Genomic DNA, 16,951 nt, shown 5'->3' on the forward strand with positions numbered 1-16,951 from the left:
CTAGCGATCTAGCGATATGCAGTACATAAACATTTCCGTTATAAATTGATGTTGTTATGAGGAAATATACCGTTGAAATGTAAATATAACTGTGGATGTTGAATCTGCAGAAGGTATTTCATTTAATTACCTTAAGTGAGGTACCAGAATATAAAGACTACAATAACCACAACTGTGAACTCGGAAATCTCCGATTTACTCCAGCGCGTTCAAGACAACTGGGAACTTTGGGGGGGAAACGAGCTCCGCCTGGGAACAATCGTTTGAACCGTCATCGAAGTCGAAATTCAAAGTCGGAAACTCTGGCATCTTTCAAGAGCGCAGTCTTTCCGGCCTGAACATCATCGACGTCATGATTTGAGCTCTTATTTTTCGACTTCCCAGTTGTCTTGAAAGCTCCTTAAAATAACCTTTACTGGAAATGTGAATCTCTTTTCATTGGCCGTTGTTTTGTCTCCAAGTTAAACAGCTAAAATCTTAGTAAAGTACCAGTTTACATAGATAACGATTTAAACAACACTTAAGAAATATATTCAGCTACGTAACATTAGCAAAGCAAGCCAGATAGGTGAAGCCAGAGGATCTCAGCCAGACGTGGGACCAAGTAACGTTAACGTCGTTAGTCAGGCACACCCTAAATCTGGGCACCCATGACTGAAACGTAACGTCAGGCGAGAGTCATGCAACATGAAGTAGTTTGGACTTTTGTGATCTTGAAAGACATTCACTAGCAACAAGAACATGCGAATCACTTTTTTCAGAACCTGGATATGACTGTCTCATCATGCCACAGACACATCCGTCCGCGAGATAGCGTTTGCCAGCCAGTCTGCTAAATTAAATAGCTACACCTGGGCTAGCTAGCTAATAATTCGTTTTGTTGTGTGCTCTTGCACATATACTATTGTTGTAATATGAATGCACCGATGTATACATTTGTCGCAAGAGACGAGAACAGCACCATTTATGCTGAAGTCTCCAAAATTCTCGTCGCAACTGGACAATGGAAGAAACTGAAAAGGGATAATCCCAGATTCAATTTGATGTTGGGCGAACGGAACAGACTGCCATTTGGACGGCTTGGTAAGAGTAGCACTTTTGGCATACTCAGTAAATGGTATTGCATGGCTTTGAATACATTTTGTTGGAGTGTCAGTATTCTCGTTCTCACCCTCAAATTGAACCCATGAATTGTGTCGCATGAAACAGCTAATGTAGAGATCTATAATGTAGGCCCATAGTAGATACACACACACCACCAGTACTATTATGGCACTCACTGCATCGTTCCCAGCCTCCTTGTGAGTCTAACCAGGACTGCTGCATTTTCTGCATTATGCAAAGAAACAAGAAAGTGATTCCCTTATACCACTAATAATGTTCCTTAATAATTGTTTTGTGGCCCACCCCTGTTTCACTTTACGATTCATATTTTGGGCTTGACTATCCTGGAGCCCATAGTCTAGACTATATTGGCTAATATGTTACGAAATGTAAACCTTATCCTGGTGATGTCACTGAATCACATCCTCTGCGGATAAGTAAGAGAATGCCACAAAGTAGGACACATTGAAGTTTGACTACAGAGAGGGAAAAGGACCAGACACGTGCAAAATACTTTCCTGTGTTTACACCGCCCTATTGTCATCACTTTTTTCTTCATGTGTTTGTTTATCCTCCATAGGTCATGAGCCAGGACTGATGCAACAGGTGAATTATTACAGAGGAGCAGACATGTTGTGCCGCAAAGCATCTTTAGTCAAGTAGGTATTTGAACTTTGGTATTGAAAAGGTTTGTGTAATAATTTTCACTCTGATACTGTAACTTACACTCAAATTCACACTGATGCTGTAAATATCATCAATATCCTCTTTCTTTACATTATGCAGGTTAATCAAGACTAGCCCAGAGCTTCCAGACCCCAGCAACTGGTTACCTGAATCCTACATCATCTATCCTACTAACCTAAATACCCCTGTCGCTCCTGTAAAGAATGGCATCAGCCACCTGAAAAGTAACCCCAAGACAGATGAAAGAGAAGTTTTCCTGGCCTCTTATCACTCAAGAAAGGAAAGCGGAGAGGGAACAGTGTGGATCGCCAAGTCATCTGCTGGAGCAAAAGGTACATCCCAGTCATCACGTCTGAAGGCTCGGGTTTCTATTGATAGCTAGTACTGCTAGATACTGTAGTCGTTGGGCACTATGGGGAAAATAGGATATTGTTGCCTAAAGAATCTATTTTTTTAAGTTAATGCTTGCCTCATGTTTTTGGAAGTTTCCTTGGACTGCCCAGTGAGTTACAAACTCTTTATTGGCAAAATATGTATTCCAAGGATTGTATACAAAGATTAGGCTTGGGTTGGTTTTCTTGTTCCAGGTGCTGGAATTTTGATATCCTACGATGCAAATCAATTGCTGGAGTTCATTGATAATCAAGGGCAGGTTCATGTCATTCAGAAGTACCTAGAAAGACCACTACTGCTGCAACCTGGCAACCGTAAATTTGACATCAGGTAAGCAGCTGATACTAATATTTTTGTGAGTGATAGCACATCTGTGTGTTTATTACATATTTATTACCAACAAAATACCATATAGCCTTATAAATACACAATTCGGGCTGTCTGAGGAACAGTAACAGAAGCAATGTTATTGCTGGGGTTTTGCCCAGTAGTCTTTAACTCTGCGGGTTTGTATTGTTCTTAGGAGCTGGGTGCTCGTGGACCATCAGTACAACATCTACCTGTACCGGGAGGGTGTGCTGCGGACGGCCTCGGAGCCCTACGACAGCTCCAACTTCCAGGACGTGACCAGCCACCTGACTAACCACTGCATCCAGAAAGAGCACTCCCAGAACTACGGCCGCTACGAGGAGGGCAATGAGATGTTCTTCGACGAGTTCCGGCAGTACCTGCTGAGCACCCACAACATAGCACTGGAGACCAGCATTTTACCTCAGATCAAGCAGATCATAAGGTAGCTAGCTACTTTTCATCCTGTGCTGTGATGTTTGTGTTTTACTTAATTGAAGATGGAAAAATACCCTTTTTTGTCAGATGACATTGCAAACATGACCTTTCCCTAACATGCATAGTTCTACAAATAGCTATGTACAGGTATTTGCTACACCACTACTCAGACTCCTGACAGTGGTTGTTCTGTCTGGTCTCCTAGGAGCTGTTTGACATGCATTGAGCCAGCCATCAACACTAAGCACCTGTCCTATCAGAGTTTCCAGCTCTTTGGCTTTGACTTCATGGTGGACGAAAGCTTCAAGGTGTGGCTGATCGAGATCAATGGAGCTCCGGCCTGCGCACAGTCAGTATTATTTTATATCCTTTTCCTCCTAGTGGTCATATACACATATGCAGTGCATTCAGAAAGTTTTCAGACCCTTCCCTTTTTCCACATTTTGTTACATTACAGCCTTATTCTAAAATTGATTAAAATCATTTTTTTAACTCATCGATCTACACACAATACCCCCTAACGGCAAAGTGAAAACAGGTTGTTCGAAATGTTTGCACATTTATTAAAAATAAACAACAGAAATACCTTGTTTACATAAGGTTCAGACCCTTTGCTATGAGACTCGAAATTGAGCTCAGGTGCATCCTGTTTCCATGGATCATCCTTGAGATGTTTCTACAACTTGATTGGAGTCCACCTGTGGTAAATTCAATTGTTTGGACATGATTTGGAAAGGCACACACCTGTCTATATACAGTTGACAAGTGCATGTCAGAGCAAAAACCAAGCCATGAGGTCAAAGGAATCGTCCGTAGCGCTCCAAGACAGAATTGTGCCGAGGCACAAATCTGGGAAAGGGTACCAAAAAATGTGCAGCATTGAAGGTCCCCAAGAACACAGTGGCCTCCATCATTCTTAAATGGAAGACGTTTGGAACCACCAAGCCTCTTCCTACAGCAGGCCACCCGAACAAACTGAGCAATCGGGGCCTTGGTCGGGAAGGTGAACAAGAACCCGATGGTCCCTCTGACAGAGCTCCAGAGTTCCTCTGTGGAGATGGGAGAACCTTCCAGATGATCCAAGATGGCGTTTCAGTAGGACGTATGTATTTGTTGTTTTGTTTCCGTGTCTTATCCCGTGTAAATAGTATTTTCGTATATCTCTTAATCTCACTTTCTATCTACGAACTAAATATACTTTCCTGCAACCCCCCTCACCCAATTTGGTACGGATCTGCTATTTTTATTCCTTATAACTGGAACTTCCATCCGGAGCTAGCCAGCTAACTAGCTGCTAGTCTTTGTTAGTCACGGGCTAGCGGTCTTCACCTTTTTGCCGGTCATCAGCCAGCCTTAGCTCAGACAACACCTGCCAGTCTGCACAGCGCGATATCAACTCGGAGCATATATTGGACTGCTTCTCTCTACCATATTACCAGATTCCTGCCGCTCTGGATCATTACGCCGGATCATCGCAGCTAGCTAGCTGCAAACGAGGGGCTACTGTTAGCTAACGCCTCTGTCCCGAAGCAAGCACCAGCTAGCCTCGAGCTAGGACCAGATACCAGCTAATTCTAGGGCTACAATACCTCCTTTGCTAATTGGCCTGGACCCTTTATTGTCGACATGGAGCCACGCTGATCCATCACGACTCGACTGCCGACGTGATCGCCCGATGTGGTCTCAACAGGCTATTCTGTTATGATGTCACCGTAGTAGAGGTCGACCGTTTAATCGATATGGCCGATTAATTGGGGCCGATTTCAAGTTTTCATAACAATGGGAAATCTGTATTTTAGGACACCGATTTGGCAGATTTTTATATATATTTATTATTATTATTATTATTTACACCTTTATTTAACTAGGCAAGTCAGTTAAGAACACATTCTTATTTTCAATTAGGGCCTAGGAACGGTGGGTTAACTGCCTCGCTCAGGGGCAGAACGACATATTTTCACCTTGTCAGCTCAGGCGATTCAATCTTGCAACCTTAGTTAACTAGTCCAACGCTATAACCACCTGCCTCTCATTGCACTCCACAAGGAGACTGACTGCCTGTTACGCGAATGCAGTAAGCCAAGGTAAGTTGCTAGCTAGCATTAAACTTGTCTTATAAAAAAACAATCAATCATAATCACTAGTTAACTACACATGGTTGATGATATTACTAGTTTATCTAGCGTGTCCTGCGTTGCATATAATCTGACTGAGCATACATGTATCTGACTGAGCGGTGGTAGGCAGCAGCAGGCTCGTAAGCATTCATTCAAACAGCACTTTCGTGCGTTTTGCCAGCAGCTCTTCGTTGTGTGTCAAGCATTGCGCTGTTTATGACTTCAAGCCTATCAACTCCCGAGATGAGGCTAGTGTAACCGATGTGAAATGGCTAGCTAGTTAGCGGGGTGTGCGCTAATAGCGTTTCAAACGTCACTAGCTCTGAGCCTTGGAGTGGTTGTTCCCCTTGCTCTGCATGGGTAACGCTGCTTCGAGGGTGGCTGTTGTCGTTGTGTTCCTGGTTCGAGCCCAGGGAGGAGCAAGGAGAGGGACGGAAGCTATACTGTTACACTGGCAATACTAAAGTGCCTATAAGAACATCCAATAGTCAAAGGTTAATGAAATACAAATGGTATAGAGGGAAATAGTCCTATTATTCCTATAATAACTACAACCTAAAACTTCTTACCCGGGAATATTGAAGACTCATGTTAAAAGGAACCACCAGCTTTCATATGTTCTCATGTTCTGAGCAAGGAACTTAAACGTTAGTTTTCTTAGATGGCACATATTGCACTTTTACTTTCTTCTCCAACACTTTGTTTTTGCATTATTGAAACCAAATTGAACATGTTTCATTATTTATTTGAGGCTAAATTGATTTTATTGATGTAATATACAGTGGGGCAAAAAAGTATTTAGTCAGCCACCAATTGTGCAAGTTCTCCCACTTAAAAAGATGAGTCCTGTAATTTTCAACTACAACATTTTCTGCCAAGATATAACTGCCAAAGGGGGTGGAGTTGCAATCTACTGCAAAGATAGCCAGGTCTCTGCCCAAACAGTTTGTGCTTCTACTTTTAAAAATCCACCTTTCCAGAAATAAGTCTCACTGTTGCCGCTTGTTATAGACCCCCTCAGGCCCCAGCTGTGCCCTGGACACTATATGTGAATTAATTGCCCCCCCCATTTATCTTCAGAGTTTGTACTGTTAGTTAGATGACCTAAACTGGGATATGCTTAACACCCCGGCCGTCCTACAATCTAAGCTAGATGCCTTCAATCTCACACAAATTATCATGGAACCTACCAGGTACAACCCTAAATCCATATAAACATGGGCACCCTCATAGATATCATCCTGACCAACCTGCCCTGTAAATACACCTCTGCTGTCTTCAACCAGGATCTCAGCGACCACAGCCCCATTGCCTGCATCCGTAATGGGTCCGCGGTCAAACGACCACCCCTCATCACGCTCCCTAAAACACTTCAGTGAGCAGGCCTTTCTAATCGACCTGGCCCGGGTATCCTGGAAGGATATTGACCTCATTCTGTCAGTAGAGGATGCCTGGTTATTCTTTAAAAGTGCTTTCCTCACCATCTTAACTTCATATGGCTGCTGGGGCAGTATTGAGTAGCTTGGATGAAAAGGTGCCCATTGCAAACGGCCAGCTCCTCAGTCTCAGTTGCTAATATATGTATATTATGCATATTATTAATTAAGTATTGGATAGAAAACTCAAGTTTCCAAAACTGTCAAAATATTGTCTGTGAGTATAACAGAACTGATATTGCAGGCGAAACCCTGAGGAAAATCAAAACAGGAAGTGGCTTCTATTTTGAAAACTCCATGTTCCATAGCCTCCCTTTGCTGGATTTAAAGGGATATGAACCAGATTCCTTTTCCTATCGCTCCCTCAAGGTGTCAACAGTCTTCAGACAGTTTCAGGCTTTTATTTTGAAAAATGAGCCAGAATGATAACATCGCGTCAAGTGGTCACATGAGTTTTGCTTGCGCAACAGAATTTGGACAGCCATTGCTTTCCCCTCTCCTACTGTGAAAGACATTTGCGGTTGATATATTATCGATTTATATATTTTAAAAACAACCTGAGGATTGATTATAAAAAAACATTTGACATGTTTCTGTGGACATTATGGAAACTATTTGGAATTTTCATCTGCGTTGTCGTGACCGCTCTTTCCTGTGGATTTCTGAACATAACGCGACAAACAAACAAACGGAGGTATTTTGGATATAAAAATCATCTTTATGGAACAAACGGAACATTTGTTATGTAACTGGGAGTCTCGTGAGTGAAAACATCCGAAGATCATCAAAGGTAAACGATTAATTTGATTGCTTTTCTGATTTTCGTGACCGAGCTACCTGATGCTAAGTGTAACTAATGTTTTATCGTGCGATCGATAAACTTACACAAACACTTGGATTGCTTTCGCTGTAAAGCATAATTTCAAAATCTGACACGACAGGTGGATTAACAAAAGGCTAAGCTGTGTTTTCCTATATTGGACTTGTGATTTTCATGAATATAAATATTTATAGTAATATTGATTGTATGTAGCGCTATGCTATTCAGCGGTTGTTGATTACACTTATCCCGATAGGGGAATTGCAGCCATAACAAGTTAAATAAGCATGCCCCATTCAAAAAATGTAGAACTAAGAACAGATATAGCCCTTGGTTCACTCCAGACTTGACTGCCCTTGACAAGCACAAAAACATAATGTGGCGTACTGCATTAGCATCGAATAGCCCCCGTGATATGCAACTTTTCAGGGAAGTTAGGAACCAATATACACAGGCAGTTAGGAAAGCAAAGGCTAGCTTTTTCAAACATAAATTTGCATCCTGTAGCACAAACTCAAAAGTTCTGGTACACTGTAAAGTACATAGAGAATAAGAGCACCTCCTCCTGCTCATTGCACTGAGGCTAGGAAACACTGTCACCACCAACAAATCCACGATAATCGAGAATTTCAAGAAGCATTTTCCTACGGCTGGCCATGCTTTCCACCTGGCTACCCCTACCCCGGTCAACAGCTCTGTACCCCCACAGCAACTTTCCCAAGCCACCCCTATTTCTCCTTCACCCAAATCCAGATAGCTGATGTTCTGAAAGAGCTGCAAAATCTGGACCCCTTCAAATCAGCTGGGCTAAACAATCTGGACCCTCTCTTTCGTAAATTATCCGCCACAATTGTTGCAACCCCTATTACTAACCTGTTAAACCTCTTTTGTATTGTCTGAGATCCCTAATGATTGGAAAGCTGCTGCGGTCATCCCCCTATTCAAAGGGGGGAGACACTCTAGACCGAAACTGTTACAGACTATCTATCCTACCCCGCCTTTCTAAAGTCTTCGAAAGCCAAGTTAACAAACAGATCACCGACCATTTTGAATCCCACCGTACCTTCTCCGCTATGCAATCTGGTATTCGAGCTGGCCATGGGTGCACCTCAGCCACACTCAAGGTCCTAAACGATATCATAACCGCCATCGATAAAAGACAATACTGTGCAGCCGTCTTCATCGACCTAGCCAAGGCTTTCGACTCCGTCAATCACCGCATTCTTATCGGCAGACTCAACAGCCTGGTTCACCAACTACTTCTCAGAATTCAGTGTGTCAAATCGGAGGGCCTGTTGTCCGGGCCTCTGGCAGTCTCTATGGGGGTGCCACAGGGTTCAATTCTCGGGCCGACTTTTTTTCTCTGTATATATCAATGATGTTGCTCTTGCTGCTGGTGATTCTCTAATCCCCCTCTACGTAGACGACACCATTCTGTATACATCTGGCTCTTCTTTGGACACTGTTAACTTACCTCCAGATGAGCTTTAATGCTATACAACACTCCTTCCGTGGCCTACAGCTGCTCTTAAATGCAAGTAAAACTAAATGCATTGCTCTTCAACCGATCTCTGCCCGCACCCGCCCATCTAGCATCACTACTCTGGACGGTTCTTACTTAGAATATGTGGACAACTACAAATAACTAGGTGTCTGGTTAGACTGTAAACCCTCCTTCCAGACTCATATTAAGCAGCTCCAATCCAAAATTAAATCTAGAATTTGCTTCCTATTTCGCAACAAAGCCGCCTTCACTCATGCTGCCAAACACCCTCGTAAAGCTGACTACTGATCCTTGACTTCGGCGATGTCATTTTACAAAATAGCCTCCAACACTCTACTCAGCAAATTGGATGCAGTCTATCATAGTGCCATCCGTTTTGTTACCAAGGCCCCATATACTACCCACCACTGCGACCTGTATGCTCTCATTGGCTGGCCCTCGCTTTATATTCGTCGCCAAATCCACTGGCTCCAGGTCATCTATAAGTCTTTGCTAGGTAAAGCCCCGCCTTATCTCAGCTCACTGGTCACCATAGCAGCACCCACCCATAACACGCGCTCCAGCAAGTATATTTCACTGGTCATCCCCATAAGCTAACTCCTCATTTGCCTGCCTTTCCTTCCAGTTCTCTGCTGCCAATGACTGGAACGAATTGCAAAAATCACTGAAGCTGGAGACTTATCTCCCTCACTAACGTTAAGCATTCTGTCCAACCGAGAGGTTTGGGTAGAGTAATTATTTTGAAAATGTTTGTTCCATTGTTCAAAGCTTAGACGGCTATGTTAACCTCCCATGTTAGGTTTAATTCATGTTGTGTCTTTTGATCACTGACGTCCAAGTGAACCTAAATGTGCTTGTAAAATTGTCCTTTGAATCATTCATTTGTCCAGGTATAATCTCACTAAGCCTGATTTTAAGGGGTATCTTATTAATTGCACTCTCTCCATCCTCTAGGAAACTCTACCCGGAGCTATGCCAAGGTATCGTGGACATAGCCATCTCCAGTGTCTTCCCACTGAACAATGATTCCGAACCACGATCATCTTCCTCCTCCCCCGCTCCTTACTCCTCCTCCCCCTCCTTTTCCACTCTCAACTCATCCTGTTCCTCTCCGAAACTGAGAGGACCCCTCCACGTGGGCCCATTCACCCGGTTGTAAGTCCCTCCTCTGCTTCAGAAGTTCCAACCTCTGCCCTCTGCTCCTCACTCCTATGCTTTTCCCGAGATGTTCCACAGGCCAGGAAGCTTTGCCATCTCATTGGTTCTTGCATGGCAAGTTGTCTCGAATGGGAATACCCTTGTGATTGACTGAAGATTGTGTGACTTTGCTACCACATTCTCCTCCCCATACCCCCACAGTGGAAGCGCATTTCAGAGGAAAGCCTGGACAGGCATTCAGAAAATGAATGTGTGTAGACTTGGTGAATGTTCGGATGGTGATGAGGATTAAGATTAATTGGCGACAGACTGACAGATTTGGGGGTCCCAGAACAAGAAGCTTCCCTTGTGAACCAGTGCTGCCACTGAGGCGACCCTAGACTGTGTATGGACGGCCTCTGAAGATGGAGGGGACGCTTCACTTATTATACAGACTTTAGTGCCTTACATCTCCACCCATACCCCCTTAAAGATGCAACCTGTCGATTTTAGCATAGCGCCTCTGCTACTGCGTGTGTTATGTGAGCCTGTGTATTGTCGATCAGGTAAGTGTGTATGTCTGTGTGGTCTAGTTTTTTTTTCTTTTTTTTCTGGGTTTGGAGATCTTTGGATTTTATCCACAAAAGTTAGCATTATCAGGGGAGGGGAAAAAACTTTCCTGCATCTTGATATGAATACCTGACATTGCCTATAAATCGTTCTTCATATCATGGTTATTGAAAAAGCCCCAGTTTTTTTTTTTTGTACTGTATTTTAAGAGGATTAAAGCAGAAAATAGGCTACATTTTTATTGCTACTGTAATTGTATTATAGCTATTTGATAGCTGTTATTCCATGCTCGCTGTTTAGTGTTAGCTCTTCCATTTTGACAGACTTTTATTCAAGTTCATTTAGTCAGTGTTGTTCATTCAGTGTACAAAAGATTCCTAGACAGACTACTCCTTTTTCCTCTGTCAACAAAGAGCATTTGTGGAAGGACTAGAGATAACCCTCCCCTGTTTAATTTGAGACTAGCTTTGCAACTTCCGAACATTTCAACCCATTTGAACCTTCTAAAGGTTCTAACAGTCAAACCTTTACACGGTTATGCACTACAGCTGTAGATCTGTTTTTGTTTGTGATTTTAATAGAGATTGCATGCCGGTGTGGAAGCATGTGTCTGTTGTGTGTCATAATGCAAGTAGGCCGACTCTCCCTTTTGCCTCTAATACTGATAGTTCTTAGCCAAGAGCTGCCTTTTTAAAAATGGTCTATTTCATAGAAAGTGAGTTTCTTGTTAGTTTTTCCTTGAAAACCTCTAGTAAACATAGTAGCTTCAACCCCACAAACTACTTTTTATACACCTGTCGGCAAGGGTGAGGCTGAAATAACTACGTCAACTAATTTGAAGGGGTGTCCACATACTTTTGACTCTATAGTCTATTTTGGGTTCTGATGGGATACGAAAGTTGAACTTAACTCATGAGGCATGTGCAAGTTATATTCTTCAAGAACCAATGGGTACAACTGCAGACTGCCCCTTTAACCACTACCTCTTCTCTTCATTATCACACATTTTCAAATATTTTAGTTGAGGTCATGCTTCAACATGTTTTGAGTCAAACACCGCTTAAGGGACAACATTGGCACATATTTTAATTTTAATTCGTATCTTATGTTTACAAGATTGCTATGGGGAATGATGTACGGACAAGTGAATGACTGCTAAAATCAAATCTATTTGATATGCACATGGTCAAAACATACAATGGCTATGAATTATATTATATAGTAGTTGCCGTTGAATGTTCAGTTATATTGTATATCATAGGGGCAAAAAATAAAGGTTTGTTTCTAGATAACATTTTTTTAACTTTATTCAACATATTGGAAAATATCCAAAGACAATTATCAGTATTATCAAAATTAGGGAAATGTCTTTCAAGCCAAGGGAAGGGGTGTCAGTGGGAATTGCCTCTTGATGTTTGGAAGATGCAATAAACCTGCATATTTCATTTGTTTGATTGTAAAAAGATACATTTGGCTATTGCTATCTGGTCTGTGTGACTGTTAATTGTTCAATCTCTTGTAACGTCTGGTTCTCCTCAGTTTATTTGCACTGAACTTTTCCCATTTTTAATTTCTTGCATTATCGTATTTTATGAATTCCTATTTCTTACCAAAGTTGAAAAATTGCTTTTATGTCTAAAAGGAATGTCATTATTTTCCCCCATAGTATTACTTATCTAGCTATGAATGTGAGTTTTAGGTATTTCAAGGCCTTTAAAGAGCAATGTGTAACTTCCTTTGAGTGTACCGCCATGGGAGACGAAGAAGTGACTTAAATCTGTCATTATCAAACATTTTCACTAAACCAAGGCAGCCAAGAAGAAAGAAATCCGTATAAGACATAACAGCAACATTGGCACATTTGAAATGTTAATCTCTCCTCCAGTCAACAAGGTTATACTGTACTGTATGTAGTCAGAGGAATGCCTATGATGTTTTTCTTCAGCTAATGTTTCTCAAACTCTTGCATGAAAACTTGATTGGATAAAAAATGTATGTAGAATAAAATGTATTGTTGATCAGAGTCTCCTGACTTCTCTTGTGGTGTAAAGGTGATATAAGTGGTGATATAAGACCCAGGGATGTACACATAACATGAAACAAAATAATATACAGTACTAGTCTAAAGTTTTAGAAAACCTTCTCATTCATAGGTTTTTCTTTATTTTTACTGTTTTCTACATTGTAGAATAATAGTGTAGACATCAAATCTAAGAAATCATGTAGTAACCAAAAAGGTGTTAAACAAATCCAAATATACTTTATATTCTTCAAAGTAGCTACCCTTTGGTTTGCACACTCTCAACCAGCTTCACCTGGAATGTTTTTCCAACAGTCTTGAAGGAGTTCCCACATATGAGCTTTTTCTTCACTCTGCGGTCCAACTCATCCCAAACCATCTCAATTGGGTTGAGGTCGGGTGATTGTGGAGGCCAGGTCATCTGATGCAGCACTCCATCACTCTCCTTCTTGGTCAAATTTATACTCATCAGATGAAAGGACAGATTTCCACCAGTCTACTGTCCATTGCTTGTGTTTCTTGGCCCAAGCGAGTCTTCTTATTGCTGTCCTTTTAGTAGTGGTTTCTTTGCAGCAATTTGACCATGAAGGCCTGATTCATGCAATCTATCTGATCTGAATCTGATTCACAAAATTTATTTACTAACTCTATTTTATCAATGAACCAATCGGGCTTCAGGAAGAAGCATAGCACAATTATAGCATCCATGAAGGTTTTAAATTATATCACTGAAGCCATTGACAAAAAACAGCACTGTGTCTAATTTTTTATTGATCTCTAAGGCTTTTCATACAGTTGATCATGCAATACTAAGGCAGAGATTGTCGAGTGTAGGTCTTTCAGAGCATGCAGTTGCATGGTTTGCTAACTATCTGTCTGATGGAACTCGGTGCACTCAATTTGATGGGCTTATGTCTGTTAAATTGTCTGTCTTGAATGGTGTGCCCCAAGGCTCTGTACTTGGTCCTCTCTTATTCACTATTTAAACAAAAATGTCCAAAATGCACGACTTCATTTTTATGCTGATGATATTGTTATTTACTGTTGTGCCTCGTCTCTTACAAAAGCTTTCCAGAACATGCAAACTGCTTTTTATACTGTTCAACATACCTTGTGTATGGCCGCTCAGCAACGAAGAAGCCACTGCTCTTAAACCGCCATTTAAAAAGCCAGACTACGGTTTGCAACTGCACAAGGGAACAAAGATAGTACTTTTTGGAGAAATGTCCTCTGGTGATGAAATAAATAAAAGCTGAAATAAATCACTCTCTACTATTACTCACATTCTTAAAATAAAGTGGTGATCCTAACTGACATAAGACAGGGAATTCTTTACTAGGATGAAATGTCAGGAATTGTGAAAAACTGAGTTTAAATGTATTTGGCTAAGGTGTATGTAAACTTCCAACTTCAACTGTGTGTGTGTGTATATATTCATCTACCAGAAAGAGCTCTTCTTCCTGCCCCTAGGTTTTGCACTGAAGGTGAAATGAAGCAGTGATATTTGGAACAGGAACATGCATGTGACTAGAGCAGGGCGATATATCGAATTAATTTGATTAATTCAAATTTGTTTTTGCACAATATTCCAAATGCCTGTATCGCAAGAATTTGTTTTTATGAGCGTTCATGTCTGCTTGTTATTATGTCTTTTTGGTCTCGTCTCTTTCATTCCTTCTGTGCATCTTCCATTTACATCAGCGATCTGAATATAATGACGAGATGCTCATGTCGCTGCCCTAACAATTAGAGCCGTTGACCCAAATGGTGGGAAGGCAGGCGGCAAGCTTAGGTCCAAAATAAGCCTGTAGAAACGCATTGGGCTTATTTTGGACATATTTTTGCAAGAGCCTCGCGCTTCCTCTGTTTACACACACACACCAAGCCCCTCCCCCTGCCACTCACACCAACACATTTGAGAGATCACTTCATCTCTGACAAGCGGTTTCAACTCACTATTTACATTTGAGGTTTGGTTCAACAGAATCGGTCATATGGATACAAACACATTGAGACATTATTTTCTATAATAGAGAAGTTAACTTCAACATCTGAACAAAGTGGAACGGCTAGCATGCTGTTCAAACAGTTGGAGACGGACAGAAAGGTGTGTTCATAACAATTAAAATGTTCTCCCTTGTTAGCTAATCAATACATACAAGTTGGCTAAACTTAAAATATAAAGCACGTGGGCTTGTGCTTGAAAGATTGAGACCTGTGTTAATTTTCTAATGGCTGCTACAAGAAGTTAGTCATTATTAGTGAATTTGCATTATGCATAGTTCTGGTCATTTTTTATATATACAGACTTGAAAGCCAGATCATGATTATTGCAAAGAAGCAGGTTCAATTATTTTGATAAAATAATTATACACTGCTCAAAAAATTAAAGGGAACACTAAAATAACACCTAGATCTGAATGAATGAAATATTCTTATTAAATACTTTTTTCTTTACATAGTTGAATGTGCTGACAACAAAATCACACAAAAATGATCAATGGAAATCAAATTTATCAACCCATGGAGGTCTGGATTTGGAGTCACACTCAAAATTAAAGCATCCGCCATCTCCTGGACAGTCTGTGGTGCAACGTGGCGTTGGTGGATGGAGCGAGACATGATGTCCCAGATGTGCTCAATTGGATTCAGGTCTGGGGAACGGGCGGGCCAGTCCATAGCATCAATGCCTTCCTCTTGCAAGAACTGCTGACACACTCCAGCCACATGAGGTCTAGCATTGTCTTGCATTAGGAGAAACCCAGGGCCAACCTCACCAGCATATGGTCTCACAAGGGGTCTGAGGATCCAAAGAAATGCCACCCCACACCATGACTGACCCACCGCCAAACCGGTCATGCTGGAGGATGTTGCAGGCAGCAGAACGTTCTCCACGGCGTCTCCAGACTGTCACGTCTGTCACATGTGCTCAGTGTGAACCTGCTTTCATCTGTGAAGAGCATAGGGCGCCTGTGGCGAATTTGCCAATCTTGGTGTTCTCTGGCAAATGCCAAACGTCCTGCACGGTGTTGGGCTGTAAGCACAACCCCCACCTGTGGACGTCGAGCCCTCATACCACCCTCATGGAGTCTGTTTCTGACCGTTTGAGCAGACACATGCACATTTGTGGCCTGCTGGAGGTCATTTTGCAGGGCTCTGGCAGTGCTCCTCCTGCTCCTCCTTGCACAAAGGCGGAGGTAGCGGTCCTGCTGCTGGGTTGTTGCCCTCTTACGGCCTCCTCCACGTCTCCTGATGTACTGGCCTGTCTCTTGGTAGCGCCTCCATGCTCTGGACACTACGCTAACAGGCACAGCAAACCTTGCCACAGCTCGCATTGATGTGCCATCCTGGATGAGCTGCACTACCTGAGCCACTTGTGTGGGTTGTAGACTCCGTCTCATGCTACCACTAGAGTGAAAGCACCGCCAGCATTCACAAGTGACCGAAACATCAGCCAGGAAGCATAGGAACTGAGAAGTGGTCTGTGGTTATCACCTGCAGAACCACTCCTTTATTGGGGGTGTCTTGCTAATTGCCTATAATTTCCACCTGTTGTCTATGCCATTTGCACAACAGCATGTGACATTTATTGTCAATCAGTGTTGCTTCTTAAGTGGACAGTTTGATTTCACAGAAGTGTGATTGACTTGGAGTTACATTGTGTTGTTTAATTGTTCCCTTTCTTTTTTTGAGCAGTGTATTATTAGTGGGGATTAAATGTAGCCTAATTACACACACCCTGAATTCATTAGATTATTGCTGACTATTTGAAATGCAGTGTATTTGAACTTCAATTGTACAACAGCTTCAAACATATATCGTGAATCGGCCTTGAATTTGAAAGAAAATCGATATGATTTTCAGGCCATATCGCCCAGCCCTACATGTAACATTTTATTAAAAACCTCTAGAGTCGATGTCCGCACCCCTGCATAAACCAAATTAGCATAATACAAAAGTTCTCAAAAAAATTACAGTTCATTTAAGGAAATCAGTCAATTGAAATCATTTCATTAGGCCTTAATCTAAGGATTTCAAATGACTGGTAACATAGATATGCATCTGTTGGTCACATATGCCGTAAAAAAAAAAAAAATGGGCCTCAGGATCTCGTCATGTTATCTCTGTGCATTCAAATTGCCATTGACTAAAATGCAATTTTGTTTGTTGTTCGTAGGTTATGCCTGTCTATACTATAACCCCACCGCCACCATGGGCCACTCTGCTCACAACATTAAAATCAGTAAACCGCTTGCCCACATGACACCATACACGTGGTCTGCGATTTGAGGCTGGTTGGACGTACTGCCAAATTCTCTAAAACGACGTTGGAGGTGGCTTATGGTAAAATTAACATTAAATTCTGTGGCAACAGCT

The 16,951-nt window shown here is 41.9% G+C and overlaps 1 protein-coding gene across 1 annotated transcript; it reads left to right on the top strand.

The window, feature by feature from the left end:
* Positions 1 to 223: 223 nt before the first annotated feature.
* LOC139381851 (tubulin--tyrosine ligase-like) lies at positions 224 to 12,575 on the top strand. The gene is made up of 7 exons (XM_071125666.1): positions 224 to 1,083; positions 1,685 to 1,763; positions 1,891 to 2,123; positions 2,379 to 2,514; positions 2,708 to 2,977; positions 3,176 to 3,319; positions 9,802 to 12,575. Exons 1-7 carry the CDS (start codon positions 915 to 917, stop codon positions 10,004 to 10,006), a joined length of 1,236 nt encoding a protein of 411 aa, XP_070981767.1. The 5' UTR covers positions 224 to 914; the 3' UTR covers positions 10,007 to 12,575.
* Positions 12,576 to 16,951: the final 4,376 nt, after the last annotated feature.

Source organism: Oncorhynchus clarkii, chromosome 23, assembly GCF_045791955.1.
Source record: "Oncorhynchus clarkii lewisi isolate Uvic-CL-2024 chromosome 23, UVic_Ocla_1.0, whole genome shotgun sequence".
NCBI classification, from domain to species: Eukaryota; Metazoa; Chordata; class Actinopteri; order Salmoniformes; family Salmonidae; genus Oncorhynchus; species Oncorhynchus clarkii.